The sequence below is a fragment of the Drosophila erecta genome, unplaced genomic scaffold (assembly GCF_003286155.1).
Source record: "Drosophila erecta strain 14021-0224.00,06,07 unplaced genomic scaffold, DereRS2 tig00000055-arrow-pilon, whole genome shotgun sequence".
Classification (NCBI taxonomy): domain Eukaryota; kingdom Metazoa; phylum Arthropoda; class Insecta; order Diptera; family Drosophilidae; genus Drosophila; species Drosophila erecta.
This window is the reverse complement of record NW_020825200.1, coordinates 4,694,152-4,708,327: the sequence shown is the minus strand read 5'-3', so window position 1 is coordinate 4,708,327 and position 14,176 is coordinate 4,694,152. Positions and strand designations below refer to the sequence as shown.

The 14,176-nt window shown below is 46.8% G+C and overlaps 6 protein-coding genes across 7 annotated transcripts; 3 read left to right on the top strand and 3 right to left on the bottom strand.

The window, feature by feature from the left end:
- Positions 1-65: 65 nt before the first annotated feature.
- On the top strand, positions 66-3,861 carry LOC6540659 (PHD finger protein 14). The gene is made up of 2 exons (XM_001968640.3): positions 66-2,344; positions 2,774-3,861. The coding sequence occupies exons 1-2, from the start codon at positions 172-174 to the stop codon at positions 3,619-3,621; spliced, it is 3,021 nt and encodes a 1,006-aa protein (XP_001968676.1). The 5' UTR covers positions 66-171; the 3' UTR covers positions 3,622-3,861.
- Positions 3,862-5,260: 1,399 nt separating this feature from the next.
- On the bottom strand, positions 5,261-7,200 carry LOC113564152 (zinc finger protein 624-like). 2 transcript variants are annotated; one of them, XM_026979745.1, is made up of 2 exons: positions 7,106-7,200; positions 5,261-6,997 (listed from the first exon to the last, which is right to left on the bottom strand). In XM_026979745.1, exon 2 carries the CDS (start codon positions 6,991-6,993, stop codon positions 5,686-5,688), a length of 1,308 nt encoding a protein of 435 aa, XP_026835546.1. In that variant the 5' UTR covers positions 6,994-6,997; positions 7,106-7,200; the 3' UTR covers positions 5,261-5,685. The 2 variants fall into 2 exon arrangements, with proteins under 2 accessions (XP_026835546.1, XP_026835545.1); XM_026979744.1 differs by having other exon boundaries at positions 7,052-7,181.
- Positions 7,201-7,263: 63 nt separating this feature from the next.
- LOC6541666 (solute carrier family 17 member 9) lies at positions 7,264-9,321 on the top strand. The gene is made up of 3 exons (XM_001968638.3): positions 7,264-7,732; positions 7,799-8,186; positions 8,241-9,321. Exons 1-3 carry the CDS (start codon positions 7,665-7,667, stop codon positions 9,102-9,104), a joined length of 1,320 nt encoding a protein of 439 aa, XP_001968674.1. The 5' UTR covers positions 7,264-7,664; the 3' UTR covers positions 9,105-9,321.
- Positions 9,322-11,377, bottom strand: LOC6541504 (probable elongator complex protein 3). The gene is made up of 4 exons (XM_001968637.3): positions 11,259-11,377; positions 10,954-11,195; positions 10,032-10,897; positions 9,322-9,975 (listed from the first exon to the last, which is right to left on the bottom strand). The coding sequence occupies exons 1-4, from the start codon at positions 11,278-11,280 to the stop codon at positions 9,447-9,449; spliced, it is 1,659 nt and encodes a 552-aa protein (XP_001968673.1). The 5' UTR covers positions 11,281-11,377; the 3' UTR covers positions 9,322-9,446.
- On the top strand, positions 11,377-13,220 carry LOC6541137. Its single transcript, XM_001968636.3, has 2 exons — positions 11,377-11,629; positions 11,688-13,220. Exons 1-2 carry the CDS (start codon positions 11,486-11,488, stop codon positions 13,017-13,019), a joined length of 1,476 nt encoding a protein of 491 aa, XP_001968672.1. The 5' UTR covers positions 11,377-11,485; the 3' UTR covers positions 13,020-13,220.
- On the bottom strand, positions 13,101-13,764 carry LOC6540656 (protein FAM32A-like). Its single transcript, XM_001968635.3, has 2 exons — positions 13,671-13,764; positions 13,101-13,608 (listed from the first exon to the last, which is right to left on the bottom strand). Exon 2 carries the CDS (start codon positions 13,586-13,588, stop codon positions 13,235-13,237), a length of 354 nt encoding a protein of 117 aa, XP_001968671.1. The 5' UTR covers positions 13,589-13,608; positions 13,671-13,764; the 3' UTR covers positions 13,101-13,234.
- Between the last annotated feature and the right edge of the window lie 412 nt (positions 13,765-14,176).

The following is a 14,176-nucleotide window of genomic DNA, read 5'->3' as shown; positions in this document are numbered from 1 at the left end:
ATATTTAAAATAATATCCATTAGAAATCGATAGTCTTATCGATATACAAATGGAATACCATGCCGCATATGCCATCTCTATGTTGGCAGTCGATAGTTTCCGTCTCGGCCCGAGACTTTCGGGTATTGTACAGAAAATTCCGTATAAATAGTATTAAATAACCGCTGAATTATGAAGCGAGCGCGGCAGCCGAATATTACCACACAGGCCCTGCTAGATTTTGACCTGGGCGAAAGCTCCTCGGACAGTGACTTCCTGCCGGACATCGACAACTGCTCGGACGGATCGAAGGACGAGAGCGATGGCGACGGGAGCAGCAGCGACGCCAGTGGTGGCTCCGATTCTGAATCGGATTCGGATGCGGAGAGCGAGGACTCGACGCTGCAGCTCCGGCAGCTGTTGGCAGAAACGGAGCCGTCACCGCTGGAGAACGGAATCAACGGAGTGGACCACGGTGGAACATCTCCGGCCGCACCAGTGCCTCGTCCGCCTCTTCAGCTGTCCAGTGCTCCGGCCAAGCGGATGTGCTGCGTCTGCCTGGGCGAACGCAGCGACGATGTCAACGAGATCGTGGAGTGCGACTCCTGCGGCGTCTCTGTCCACGAAGGCTGCTATGGGGTCAGCGACAACGTGAGCATATCCAGTACCAACTCCACCTGCTCGACAGAACCGTGGTTCTGCGAGGCCTGTCGCGCTGGTGTCTCGGAACCGGACTGCGAGCTTTGTCCCAATAAGGGCGGCATTTACAAGGAGACCGACGTGGGCAAGTGGGTGCACCTCATCTGCGCTCTGTATGTGCCCGGCGTGGCCTTTGGCGAAGTGGAGCAGCTGTCCTCGGTGACGCTGTTCGAGATGCAGTACAGCAAGTGGGGCGCAAAGGTGTGTTCCCTTTGCGAAAACGCTCTATTTGCTCGCTCGGGCGTTTGCATTGGTTGTGATGCAGGCATGTGCAAAACCTATTTTCACGTTACCTGCGCCCAAGTGGCCGGTTTTCTTATCGAGGCGCACCACGAGGACGATGCCGCCGATCCGTTCTACGCCCACTGCAAGGTGCACTCGGAGAAGGAGATGATCAAGAAGCGACGACGCAACTATCACACACTGCGGTTAAATATGATGCAACGGGCAAGAGAAAAAGAGGCGGCAGCTGGCGACGAAAAGGCACCTGCTCCTCACCCGAATCCAGCCCAAGCACGCATTCAGCGTAAGCTGCTCAAGATCCAGAACAAGTATGCCAGACACAAGGAGCTTAAGCCCACACCGTGGGTGCCAACCCAGAAAATGTCGCGCCTACTTACCACCTCGGCCTCAGCCTGTCGTCGCCTGTTGGCCAAGGCGGAGATCATGTCAGTGGATGTGCAACATCTGGAGCAGCGGGAAGCGCACATCAACGCCTTGACAGACATTCGAAAGAAGTGGCACATAGCGCCGGCATTCAGCGTTGAGTTCACCGCTTACTACATGGACCGCATAGTTCGAATGGATGACTTTCGTCAGCAGCAACGGGAGCTTATTTCGCACAACGCCATCCTATCCAAGGATCAAGACGTGCTGAGGGCTCAATACGACACCGCGTTGGAGGAGCGCAAGGCGGTGAAGGGCACTAAGGATTCCCTGCTAACTAGCATTAAATCTCTGCACACCTCTTTGGCTCAAATCGCACCCAACATGACTCTACCCAGCGTGGATATCATAGCTCGTCCACTGCCAGAGGCACCGCCCAAGACGAGCACGCCAACTCCTCCCCAGCGACCCATCTCAGTGCCCACGGCAGCTGCCCTGAAAATGGGTGTGGGCTTTCCTTTGGGTCACCTGGGCCCACCGGGGAGTAAAATGGACTCTTCACGAATGCTCAGTACTCAGGCCAAACAGGGCAAACACAGCAGTTCTTCGGCGTCCGTGGAGGCGGCTCCTTCTGTGTCGTGTGGCATCTGTAAAAGGAGTAAGGATCAGCATCTGTTGGTCAAATGTGACACTTGCAATCTGCACTACCACCTGGGCTGCCTGAATCCGCCGCTTACTCGTCCCCCAAAGAAATCCAAGCAATATGGCTGGCAGTGCTCCGAATGCTGCGACAAGTCGGAAGGGTCTGATGCCGTTACGGAGATCTCGTCGGGCCCGAGAAAATCACGCACTCGCTTCAATAAGGATGGTCATCTGGTCTATGTGGATCGATATTCGCTGGACGACATTCCAGTGGCTGCTGCAAACGTGCCCAAGGAGTCACCCACCAAGCGAACGCCTAACAAATCCCTTCCACCTCCTGCTCCGGAATATATCGAGGATCTGACTAAGTCGCCGAAAAGGCCTAAACTCCAATCACCATGTAAAACACCAACTAATAGTGAGTTTGTTGTGAAGGATTTCACTTTGCTTCACAATACTTGTTAATCTAAACTGATTTGAAGTTTTTGGTTTAATTTTTGAATATGTGAATATGTTCTTTGGTTGGTATTTTGATATTTTGGTAAAATGTATTCGCGAATTATCAGTTTTTTTCGCTTGATTGTTTTGTTTATGAACAAATTGTTTTCTGTTAAAACTTGATTTTCCCTACTATTGTTTATTTTTGGCCTGTACAAACAAATTGATATCAAAAGGATCTCATCCATTGACCCTTGTTTACCTTCATTGAATTATAACAAATTGGTATTAACTTCAAGGAATTATGTTGTTTTAACTAAAATTAAACAAAAAAACTTCGTGCGTATCTTTAATAATCCGTAAAATACTTTAAATAATGAAACTAATGTCACGTATCTTCTGCCACCAGTTCCTTCCGACAATGTCACTCCCACAACTGCGGCTGCTCCTGTTGCTGCTTCGTCGGCTACTCCTGCGGCACCTCCTGCTCTGCCCACGCCCAATACCAGCACCATGAACCTATCTGGCTGCGAGGACTCAATAGACGACTCTAGTGGAAAATTATCGCGCAAGGGCAAGCGAAAGGATAAGCACAAAAACAAACACAACCTGTCGTCGGATACAGAGAAATCTATCGGCAAGGAGCATAAACGGAAGCGTAAAAAGCGCGCCCACCTCGAAGAATCTTCCTCCCACTTGGATACTGTGGGCAACACCTCGGGCAGCACCATTAAGATTATATTTAAGGCTCTGCGTCTACCTGGCGAGGATGCGCCTGAATCTCAATACTTCTACGTGCCGGCCAACGCGGTGCGCTCCGTGGATGAGGCCTCGCGCCCAACCTCAGTTGAAACGGTGGAAGATAGTGTTCAGGGAGCGGAGCAGGCCTTGGCCCCCATCGTGCTGCCGGCAGCGTCGCCGCAAAAAGTTCGAGAGCCCAAGGAGGCTCCAGCCACCGCTTCCGTCACCGCTACTCCATCGCCAAAACGAAAGGTCAGTCCACGAAAGGCAAGTCCCCGAAAGACACGTGTGGGTCGGCCACGAGTGTCCAACGCCAAGCCCAATGTGGAAATCAGCTGCTGCGTATGCACCCAGACGGGCAAATCCAACCAGGTGGTGACCTGCGACGAGTGCCACCGGCACTACCACTTCGCCTGCCTCGAGCCGCCGCTTAAGAAGTCGCCCAAGATTCGCGGCTACTCCTGGCACTGTGCTGACTGCGATCCCACAGACGAGGATGCACTGCCCAAGAAATGAAAGCAAACACGATTTTAAGTAGATTTTTTACTATAATATAAGTTTCGTGCGATATTTCCAAATCTAATCTGAATACACAACATAAAATAGGTAAAAAATACATATTAGAATGAACAATCAATTATTGATCAAATTGTAATATTTAAGGTGCTGACTTGGGCGGCGCAGCTATTTATTTATGTAAGTGAATATTGTATAAATAAAAACAATATAAATATGCCATTTTAGACAAAAGACAAATTTCAAATCGCCGATAACATTGTATTCTTATTTATCGAATATGTTTAGTGACCTAACGCGCAGTTTGCAGGCTCATAACAGCAGAGAGCAACAGCATTTGGCGGCAGAAGTAACATTTTATTGATATTAAAAAATAAACATTGCACATTAATTTTACTTCTTATAGAAAGTAGACTTTTTCATTTTTTGCATCATATCGTATTGAACTTCATTTTTGAACTGTATACTAAATATAGATGTTTAAGCCAAATGAATTTCTATAAAAAGAAAAAATATTTTTGTATGATAAATCTCTCGAACTCATTAAAACTTTTAATTCTGTTTATTCAATGCAGAAAAGAAAATTAAAAGACTGAAAGTTCAAATTGCAAACTATAAATAACAGCGATGAATATCGAAATTCTTAGATATTATATCGATAGTAGTTTGATAACTGTTTGTAAACAGTTGTAGTAATTGCTTAAAGTTTCTAAATTATTTCTACAAAACTACGTGAATTTTGTGCATTTTGGCCTGGTTTTAAATAACCGAATTCAGGACAATGGCGAGGTTGTACGGAGAAGTAAAGCAGGAGATCGTTACCTCCACATTAGTAGATGTATTCAGCGTAATACCAGTTTGCCAGGTCAAAGAAGAGATCGTTGATGAGGATTTACTGGAGAAAGGAGATAACCAAGTACCAGACTGCGGTAATAGCGAACAAGAGAGCTACGAGAAGAAATATGAAGATCGGGAATCGATGACGTTCCTATACGATTATCAAGTCAAGAACGAGAGGATCGATGATAATATGGACGAAGCATCATTTAGAAAAACCGATCAATCCCCAGGCGTCGAAAATACGGAACCTCACCAATTCGACTATTTCGTAAAGGAGGAGACCACCTGTGTTCCTGGAGACTGTAGCAAAGTGACTAATGCAAAGTGCAGCAATCTCCTACCATTTAAGTGTCCTCTTTGTCCAAAGCGTTGTTTGCGTGCCGTAAACCTTAAGCTGCATATGCGGACTCATTTTACGAAACCAGGATTCACTGACGACCAAAAGAAAATCTACAGCAATATTAGAAAGGAGAGAAAATCTTGTCCAATAGGGGACTACTTTCGCAAATCGCAGGCTTATACACGTAAAATGAATCGCTGGAATCCACGGGGGAGCCACACACCGACTGTAAGATGTCCGCTTCTCCTGTGCCCAAAGAGTTTTCTCACTCCAGATAAGATGAGGCGACACATTCGCAAGAAGCACATCGACTGGCAACCCTTAAAGTGCTCCCTGTGCCCCGAGTCCTACGCATTGGATATCATGCTTCAAAACCACCTTCAAAGCCATACAAAGAAAGAATCTGAAGACGATTCATAACGCGGATATTAGAAATAATAGGAAAACAAAAATGAATCATTTCGGTTGATCTCAAGCCACTAAGCCTTGTAGTTATAGTTTATTACTTAAGAAGATGAACATTACATATAACATTACATTTGGTTCTTAAATTCAAATATAAAACGCATTTTTAAAAATTTTTACATATTTGTTTACCAATCATTGGTCAATAAGCATTACAAGCCCAGCTTGATTTTTAAAGGATTTCAAAAGTCTTAAGATTCTCTTCTTTATTGTAATCCCTGATACTCCGACTGATTAACTGATTATTCTGTTTCCAATGATGGAAACCAACGATGATAAAGCCATGCTTCTCGAGATAGTCTGCTCTTAAAAATAATAGATGTTCACAGCTAAATGGCTTTCTCCGTGTAAGTTTCCAAGGTGTTCATCAGGAGGCATTTGTGCCATATAATAAATTTGGTGTTTGTGTGTAAAAATAGTCACTCTGAGAAGTGAGTACATGTGGACTTTTTGTCACTTTTGTGAATCAGTATGTGCCTCCGAAGGGATCTCGCACACTTGTAGGTCTTTGAGCACTTGCCACACTTGTGCGGTCGACCCCCTGCGTTTTCTGAATGGTGCTCTAGAACATGTTGCTTAAGATGATCTAGTTGTAGGTAAGATTTTTTACATTCGGTGCAAGTGTACGGCCTTTCCTCAGTGTGGGTACGTATATGTTTTTTTAGCACGGAATTATACGTAAATGTCTGTGGGCACTCGGGACACTGAAACGGCCGTTCTCCCGTGTGAGTTCGGTTGTGTTCCTTGAGCTGGGCCTGATTCTTGTAAGCCTTTGGACAAAAAGAGCACATAACCGATTTTTCTTTTTTATGAACCCGCAAGTGCCTGTTAAAAGTTGATATAATACCAAAAGATTTGGGGCAGTGGGGACACTTTTGCGGCTGCTCAAAATGATTTCTTTGGTGGGCTTTTAGGTCCTGAGTGCGCTTGCACATCTTTGGACAACGAGGGCATCTTAATAAATTAGAATAGTCGGTGATATCTGGTTCGCCATCCGAATTGTATTTATCATCAGCTTCAAATATATCCACTTTAATCTCATCAAATTGATCATTTTCATTGTTTGACATCTGACAGACTTCTTCTTCGAATAAAGCATTGTGGGTGTGCATGTGATCTAGGAGGGCATCCGGAAGAAGAAAAGTCTTCGGACAGTGGATACATGAGTATTTCTGTTTCTTCATGTGAAGATGTTTGTGGAGATTTAGAAAATACTTGCTCCGAAATGTCTCAGCACAATAAGGACTATTGAGAGAAAGTGCCTCATCGGAAGAAGCTTTAACCTTTTTGTTTTTTTCGTAACTCAGATCTTCATTTTGATCCCCTATTTGGTAAGGTGCTGTTAAAAAGATGTCTTTATCTAGGAAGTCTTCTTCTAAAGGCTCGTTCTTTACTAGGCAAACGAAATGGTCCGTTTCCTCGCTATATTGTGATCCTTTAGATTTATTATACTCTGCTTCCCCTAGTGAATCATCTATGATTTCCTCCTTGACTTGGCAGGTTAAGTCATAGTCCGGCTCGTAAGCTTGTCGAGTTCTATATGCATTTTGCGTATCCTTGAGGCAAAGTAGGCAAATGAAATCGGGAAATGGGTCTCCCTTGTGAACTGGAAAGCCGGTGGACTGTGAAATCATATCGGCCAGGGAAATCTCAAGCTCCACACTTGGCTTAAAAATATTGACCATATTTTGGTACTCCAGCAAGCAAGCTCTGCATTTCTCCTTCATATTTCTGAAATCAAGTAATTAACGTTATGGACAATATTAAATACATTATTATGCATACGATTTTGGTTAGTGATTTTTGCGTTGCAGATTGTTGTTTACTTCATTGGCGTACCGTAAACATTGCCGTTAAATGTGCTGTTAGGATCTAAATCACATGTTGTGCTATCGAATGACAATCCATTCAGGGCATATCGACATAACATAAACAACGAACTCAATGTACGGGCACACTGTTTCGTTGCCCTACACCGGAATTAGTAGAGAACATCAACAGGCAGTTAACTTAATATGTTTCTATATATTTCTAAGAAATAGTCAATTTAAAAGAAATATAAACCTTTCTGATGATTTTACATATTTATTTGGCTCCAACTACAAATGCTATATAGGAAATCTAAGGTATAATATTGTTAAAAAGATAATATGCTCTAAAGCCAAGTCTATCGCTAAGTCGACCAAGCCGCACTATGCTCCAGTCCAGCGGCTGTTGGAAAAACGGCCACGTAAAAATATAATTTTAACACGCGCAGATACTTGGCGTGCCCTGGTCACCAACGTGAATGAAAGCAAACACAGGCCAGTAAAATATGCCACAGCGGCAAGCGACGCAGCACTTGCAGTTGATATGTGACGTGAAGCAGTGGCAATAGTTCCGGACCCAGTTTGTGACCATGGACGAGAAGCTAAAATATTCGCTGCTGCGCGGGGAACTGGTGGACACGCAGAGCATTTGGACCAGGTGGGTCTCACAGCATACAAATCACTTATGCGCTCCAATTACAACTCCTCCGTTTAATCCTTGCAGGCAAGAGAAGCGCGTCTGGTTCATCACCCTGATAACAGGCACCTGCATGCTTTACTCCACCCGCACCACTATGCCACTTCTTGTGCCGGCCGTTGCATCCGCCCAAAAATGGAGCAAAACCGACTCGGGCACCGTGCTCAGCTCCTTCTTTTGGGGCTACACACTTACGCAGGTTGTGGGCGGCTACTTCAGCGACCGCTTTGGAGGCCAGCGGGTCATCCTGTTCGCCGCCATCGGCTGGTCACTCATCACATTCCTAATGCCCACTATCATCTGGACGGCGGGCTCCATCAAGAGCTACGCAATTCCCGTCATTGTTGCCATTCGAATCCTAAACGGCGCTCTTCAGGGCGTCCACTTTCCCAGCATGATTAGTTTAACCAGTCAGGTGCTTACCTCATTGTATAAATGAACGCTTAAACTATAATTTAATCATTCGCAGAATTTGTGCCCCAATGAGAGAAGCAGCTTCTTTGGGCTGCTCACAGCAGGATCGGCTTTGGGTACTCTTTTGACCGGGATCATGGGATCGTTTCTGCTAGATTACTTCGGCTGGTCGTATGTATTCCGGGTGATTGGAATGATGGGCATTGCATGGGCGCTGGTGCTGCGCTATTATGCAATGGCCGGTGAGCGAAATCGAATTATTAATATTGCCACACCATCCCGACTGTGTGCGAATAAGAGTCCGGCAGAGACGTCAGCCGTGCCTTGGTTGCGTTACTTTAGTCGACTGTCCTTCTGGGCCTGTGTGCTCACCCACGCCTGCGAGATGAACTGCTTCTTCGTGTTGCTCTCGTGGCTGCCCACCTACTTCCACGATGGCTTCCCGCACGCCAAGGGTTGGGTAGTAAACATGATACCGTGGCTTGCCTTGCCACCCTGCACGCTATTCGCCAAGTATTTAACGACCAGGTTACTCGCTCGCGAATGGCACACGACGACGGTACGGAAGCTCATCCAAAGCTGCTGCTTCGCTGCTCAGAATTTGGCCCTGTTTGTGATGAGCAGGACTTCGGACTTTCATACGGCCCTCATCTGCATGACCATTATCATTGGCGGCACGGGCTTCCACAACAACGCGGTAACAGTGAATCCTCAAGATCTAGCCCCTCTGCATTCGGGCAGCGTCTTTGGTCTAATGAACACAGTGGGCGCAATTCCTGGCTTTCTCGGAGTTTACTTGGCAGGCCACATTCTGGAGCTCACACAAAGCTGGCCGATGGTGTTTAGCGCTGCTGCTGGCATTAATTTGGTTGGCTGGATCATATTTATAGTCTTTGGTTCGGCGGAAGCCATCGTTTAACATTCTCTCCCACACATGCTCTCAGCAAAAGCAAACGTATTTATTTATGTGTGGGTATATTGGAGTGGATCGATTTATGTTCATGCATCTAATATTTAGAATATACGTTTAAGTTTGACGATCAATACGTTTTTTTGTGAGAAATATGAAAAATATGAGGTATCATTGATACTTTAAAAGACCCTGTGAGTTTTTGCCAATAAATCGATTCATTCTATATATTAATGTATATATTTAAGAGAGTAGTTTTAAGTAGTGAAATCTTACTGCTCCTAGCGTGATAAAATACAAATATTTAATCCATCAACATACCACAAGGACAGTTATTTAGTTACGCTAGATTTAGTAATTTTCCTCTAAGCTCTTTGACATGTATGGCCCGTCAAGCTCGTATCCCATTTTGCGGTAGTAGTTCCTGGTGCCCACCCCCGATATGACCGCCAACTTTGTGCTGCCGTGCTCCTCTCGAGAAATTCGCTCCGCCTCCTCCATCAGTAACATACCGAAGCCCTGGTGCTGAAACTTGCTGGGATCCCGCGCATTAACTGGCACTACTGAGCCATATACGTGCAGTTCCCTCACAATGGAGCATTTGTCCTTCAATTCCGGGCGGAAGGTATCCGGCGAACATTTTCGCAGCCGAAGAAGTCCGACGAGGATGTCCTGTTCAGGATCTTCGTATGAGAGGAACGTTTCCCAGCCTCCATTGGCCACATAGTCCCGACGTATTAACTCAATTTCGTAAGGGCGCACCTTGTTGTGGATTTCCTGAATGCCAACTTCTCGGGTTCTAACATCGCGGCAAGTGGTTCCAAGATCCTTCATGCGGGCCAGCGCCAGTTCGCGGAGATTTCCGTGTTCCACGCCGGAACTAAAAATAAGAATTATGTCAAGTACACTCAATACATTTCATATCGGTCAAGTCACCTAACAAGCGGCATGGGAATGTCGCGCTGTACACGGTACACTCGCGTCCATGGTGGCACAAGGGCCAAAATTTTGGCCACTAGGTCTACAAGCATGGATGGCGGATATGACTTATACCGCCCAGTTTTCCACAACTCATAGAGACCTGTGCCGCGAATTACGAGTGTGGGATAAATCTTTAGGCCGTCAGAGCGGAAGGCAGGGTTCTCAAAGTACTCGATGAACTGTTCGATGTCGCGTTCGAAATCCACATTCGGAAGATCAGGCATCATGTGCGTCACGATCTTGTAGCCAGCATCCTTGCCCAGCTGGAAGCTCTCGCACACCGCTCGCACTGTGTGCCCTCGGTTCGTATCTCTGGCCACGTCTTCGTAAACTGATTGCACACCGATTTCCAGCCGGGTGCAACCATAGCTAAGCATATCGGATATGTGCCGCTTGAGGCAGTAATCCGGTCTGGTTTCTATGGTGATGCCAATGCACTTTGTGCGTGACTTCTCCGAGTAGCGGACGGCCTCCGCCACATTGGCGCTGCTGTGGCCGGAGAGGGCGTCGTGCAGGTTGCGGATGAAATAGTCGCGATACTCCTCCGGCAGGCACATAAACGTACCGCCCATCACGATAAACTCCACCTTGTCCACGCTGTGGCCCAGCTGCTTCAGTTGTTCAACGCGGTGTCGGGTCTGAAGAAAGGGATCGTACCGCGACCGGATGGCCCGCATCGAGGTCGGCTCATAGCCTGTGTACGACTGTGTCGAGTACTCGAAATCGCTGTCCGGTCCGCCGGGACAATAGACGCATATATTACCGGTCATGTTGATATGCGGACACCGATGCGGCTTGCACATGACGGCCACCACGGCGATCTGTATTAAAATGATTGAAATTAATAATCCGCCTTGTCAGAACGAGTGAGACTTACGCCACTTGCTGTGCGAATGGGCTTGGCCCTCAGCTTGGGAAGCAGGATCTTTTTGGCGTCCTGCGGCACGGCTGCAATGATGTCCACCAGGCGCGGGGAACTGTCCAATCCATATTTTGAGGATACCAAAGACTTCATCCGGTTAAGGTTTACATCCTTTTTGGCTTCGTGCGCCTTCAGGAGCTCCTGAATGATCTCGCCAATGACGAGCACCTGCCGTTCCTGGCGGCTCAATCCCACGCCTGAAACAATTATCAGGGTAAAGGGACATTTGAAGTATTTGATTTTCCAGCGTCGTTACATACCCAACTTCTTTTTCGCTTTCATTTTGCTGATGAATTTCACATAAATTGCACGTGTGACGTTACCAGCAGTTGTTTTGCTTTGGTTATCGACCGGTCAACAGTTCGATAATCACAACACTTATTGCAAGGTCTTGAAGCTAACAGCACTTGGTAACACTTTTAGATGGTCTATCGGTTGTCGATTATTTATTTGTTTTAGCACCAGTTTCTCGGGTGTTCTGGATAAAATGACTAGCTGCGTGCCAGCGCAGCAGCAAAAGGACCAGGAACAGTTGCTGAAGGAACTGCTCAGCAGTGGCGACGAGATGGACGACCCGGACGATCCGGATCAGGACCACCACCAGTTGGTAGAGCCGACCTTCTCTTTTTCGGTGTGTATACAACAAGCTAATTTCTTGTGGACCGATTAATAGCCTTTCCAATTCGCAGAATAGTAACACCTGCTGGGTGTGCAACGGCTACTATGGGCCCAACTTCGGGGAGCCGTTGTGCGGCGCCTGCCACGCCTTCCTATACAACGCCCAGCGAGCGGAGGAGTTGCTCACGGAGCTCTCCGACGACGAGGATTCTGGGAACGACGAGCCTCCGTTCAAGGACAAGCAGGAGGACGAAGAGACCGAAAACGATGTGGACATCATGGGCTTTGAGGATCTGGAGGACCCCCAACCGGCAGCTATCCCACAGCATCCAAATCCGCAGCCAGCAATGGAGCCACATGATCAACAACCAGCCCAACCAGTTATAGATTTGCCTCAGCCTGCGCCGGAAGCTGCGGCACCACGGCGCGAGTCTCCGGAACACGACTTTGAGCACGAGAGGGCCATTAATCCCTTCCTGCTGCCCATAAAGCGTCCACGGGCCACGGCTCCCTTGGCTCTGCCCTATTACATGCATGAGTTGGCCGATGGAAGGGCGCGAGTCCATGAATACAACTCCGCTAGCGGAAGTGGCGCAAGTGGCAGCAGCAGAAACATTGTCAACATAATACCCGTCGAGGTTATGCTGAAGATATTCGCTTATCTGGACGACATGTCGCTGTGGATGGCTAGTGAAGTTTGCAAGCAATGGCACGACATTGTCGGGAAAAACACGGCCCAGAGCATGTGGAAGGCGTATATCAAGCAGCGCTGGCCGTTGTTCGACAGTTTGGCTGACAATCCCAACTGGTACCGGCTGTACGGGGCGCTGATGTCTTCCTGCTTCTGTCGCACTTGCCTGATTGAGATGGGCGGTCGGGGTCAGGACGCACAGGAGGCAGGTCCACAGCTGGGCGACCGGGAGCCGGGAAACGTAATGCGCAACAACTTCCTTCGCGGTGAAGCCAATCTGCTCAACAGCTACGACTCTGAGGGCATATCGGCCATACCGCTGGATCGACAAAACAACTACTGGCAGGCAACAATCCTGGGGCCACCAGGAAGCCCCTACGAAGGCGGCAAGTTCTTCCTGTTCATCTACTTTCCGGAGCGATATCCGATGACGCCGCCCACGGTACGATTCCTCACCAAAATCCTGCATCCGAATGTGTCGCGGCATGGGGACGTGGGCATCGACATCTTCCAGCAGCACAACTGGTCTCTGGCGCTGAATGTGGCTAAGGTTCTGCTTTCGGTGCAGAGCCTGCTGACCGATCCTTATACCGAGGTCTGCATGGAGCCGGAACTTGGATACATCTATGAGCACGAGCGCGAGCGGTTCGAGCAATTGGTGCGCTCGTGGACATGGAAGTATGCCATGTATGAGCTAATTGCACCGCGCTAGAAGATCAAACGCCCTCCAAGGACAATGGACTGAAAGTTGGAAACTACCCCTCTTTACGTTGTAACTACATATGTCTGTGTATTTAGTTTAGTTGTGCCATCTGGATTATTTATTTTGGCCTCCCCTCTCACTTTTCCTGCGTCCCAGGTTGAAACGTAGTCGAAATTACTTAACCTTATAATAAATGTATGCTTTAAGTTACGAGTGCCGTCGCCTCACTTCGTCCAGGACACCTTGGGGATGTCAAAGTGCTCGGTGAGCGTGTCCAGGTGCTCGTTGAACTTCTCCACGCGCTCCTTGTGGGTGGTTTGTGCCTTGTCCATGATTCGCTTGTTGCGCATCTTCTCCTGCTGCTTCTTACTGGCCAGCTCGGCTTTGGTGAGCTTGCGTTCGTACCCACTGGTAGTGGTGGAAGATGTGGCGCCCGCTTCCGCTATTTGCTGCTCCACAAACGCCTTCTGCAGCTCCTCCTTGTCCTTGCCCTTGTGCTTCTTCTTTTTCTTCTTGAGATCCGAATCGTTCTTTAGCTTAAGCTTGCTCTTGGCAACGCAGGCGTACTCGTCGGACATGCCTTGAATGGTTCTTCTATCTGCAAATGAGTCTGAACTGAAATGAATCCGATCTGTTTAGGTTTTCCTTGTTTTTGTTTACACGAACGCAACGTTGTTATCTTAGCATATATTCCGATTTTCGATAATCTTATCTAACAAGAATATCGATGGCATATTATAGAACACATTTTAAAATCTTAAAGAATAGTTTTTTTTTAAGTGGTAAGTGGTAAGTTTCTTTAACCTAACCAGAAATATGGTATAAGCCTCTAAAGAAATTGAAAATAGTGTTGTAAGATTAAAAATAGTTTTTCAATAAATATCATGTATTCGGAAGATTTTCGATCAATGGTACCGGGTACAATTTTGAGTACCCTCAAAAATGTTAATACTTAATAAAAATATTTTCAAGCAACTATCAAGCTTACTCTTGAAATCTGAAGTGTAAACGTTATAAGCCATGGTAATATATTATAATATCTTGGTTCACTCAGGGTTTGATTTTCATTATCACAATGATTGTTAAACTTAGTTGATCTACCTTTTAGTAAGACTTTTCCTGTTTTTGGTTGCTAAATTCGATTAAGTTATAATGTAATTTAACTG

What these genes read in the sequence shown, in the direction of transcription:
- LOC6540659 (XM_001968640.3), top strand. Translation starts at nt 172, where the DNA reads ATGAAGCGAGCGCGGCAGCCGAATATTACCACACAGGCCCTGCTAGAT. An exon ending in ATGTAAAACACCAACTAATA is followed by an intron (nt 2,345 to 2,773) that starts GTGAGTTTGTTG and finishes TTCTGCCACCAG; the next exon opens with TTCCTTCCGACAATGTCACT.
- LOC113564152 (XM_026979745.1), bottom strand. Translation starts at nt 6,993, where the DNA reads ATGAAGGAGAAATGCAGAGCTTGCTTGCTGGAGTACCAAAATATGGTC.
- LOC6541666 (XM_001968638.3), top strand. Translation starts at nt 7,665, where the DNA reads ATGGACGAGAAGCTAAAATATTCGCTGCTGCGCGGGGAACTGGTGGAC. An exon ending in ACGCAGAGCATTTGGACCAG is followed by an intron (nt 7,733 to 7,798) that starts GTGGGTCTCACA and finishes TAATCCTTGCAG; the next exon opens with GCAAGAGAAGCGCGTCTGGT. An exon ending in TGATTAGTTTAACCAGTCAG is followed by an intron (nt 8,187 to 8,240) that starts GTGCTTACCTCA and finishes AATCATTCGCAG; the next exon opens with AATTTGTGCCCCAATGAGAG.
- LOC6541504 (XM_001968637.3), bottom strand. Translation starts at nt 11,280, where the DNA reads ATGAAAGCGAAAAAGAAGTTGG. An exon ending in GAAAGCGAAAAAGAAGTTGG is followed by an intron (nt 11,196 to 11,258) that starts GTATGTAACGAC and finishes TAATTGTTTCAG; the next exon opens with GCGTGGGATTGAGCCGCCAG. An exon ending in ATTCCCATGCCGCTTGTTAG is followed by an intron (nt 9,976 to 10,031) that starts GTGACTTGACCG and finishes TCTTATTTTTAG; the next exon opens with TTCCGGCGTGGAACACGGAA.
- LOC6541137 (XM_001968636.3), top strand. Translation starts at nt 11,486, where the DNA reads ATGACTAGCTGCGTGCCAGCGCAGCAGCAAAAGGACCAGGAACAGTTG. An exon ending in AGCCGACCTTCTCTTTTTCG is followed by an intron (nt 11,630 to 11,687) that starts GTGTGTATACAA and finishes TCCAATTCGCAG; the next exon opens with AATAGTAACACCTGCTGGGT.
- LOC6540656 (XM_001968635.3), bottom strand. Translation starts at nt 13,588, where the DNA reads ATGTCCGACGAGTACGCCTGCGTTGCCAAGAGCAAGCTTAAGCTAAAG.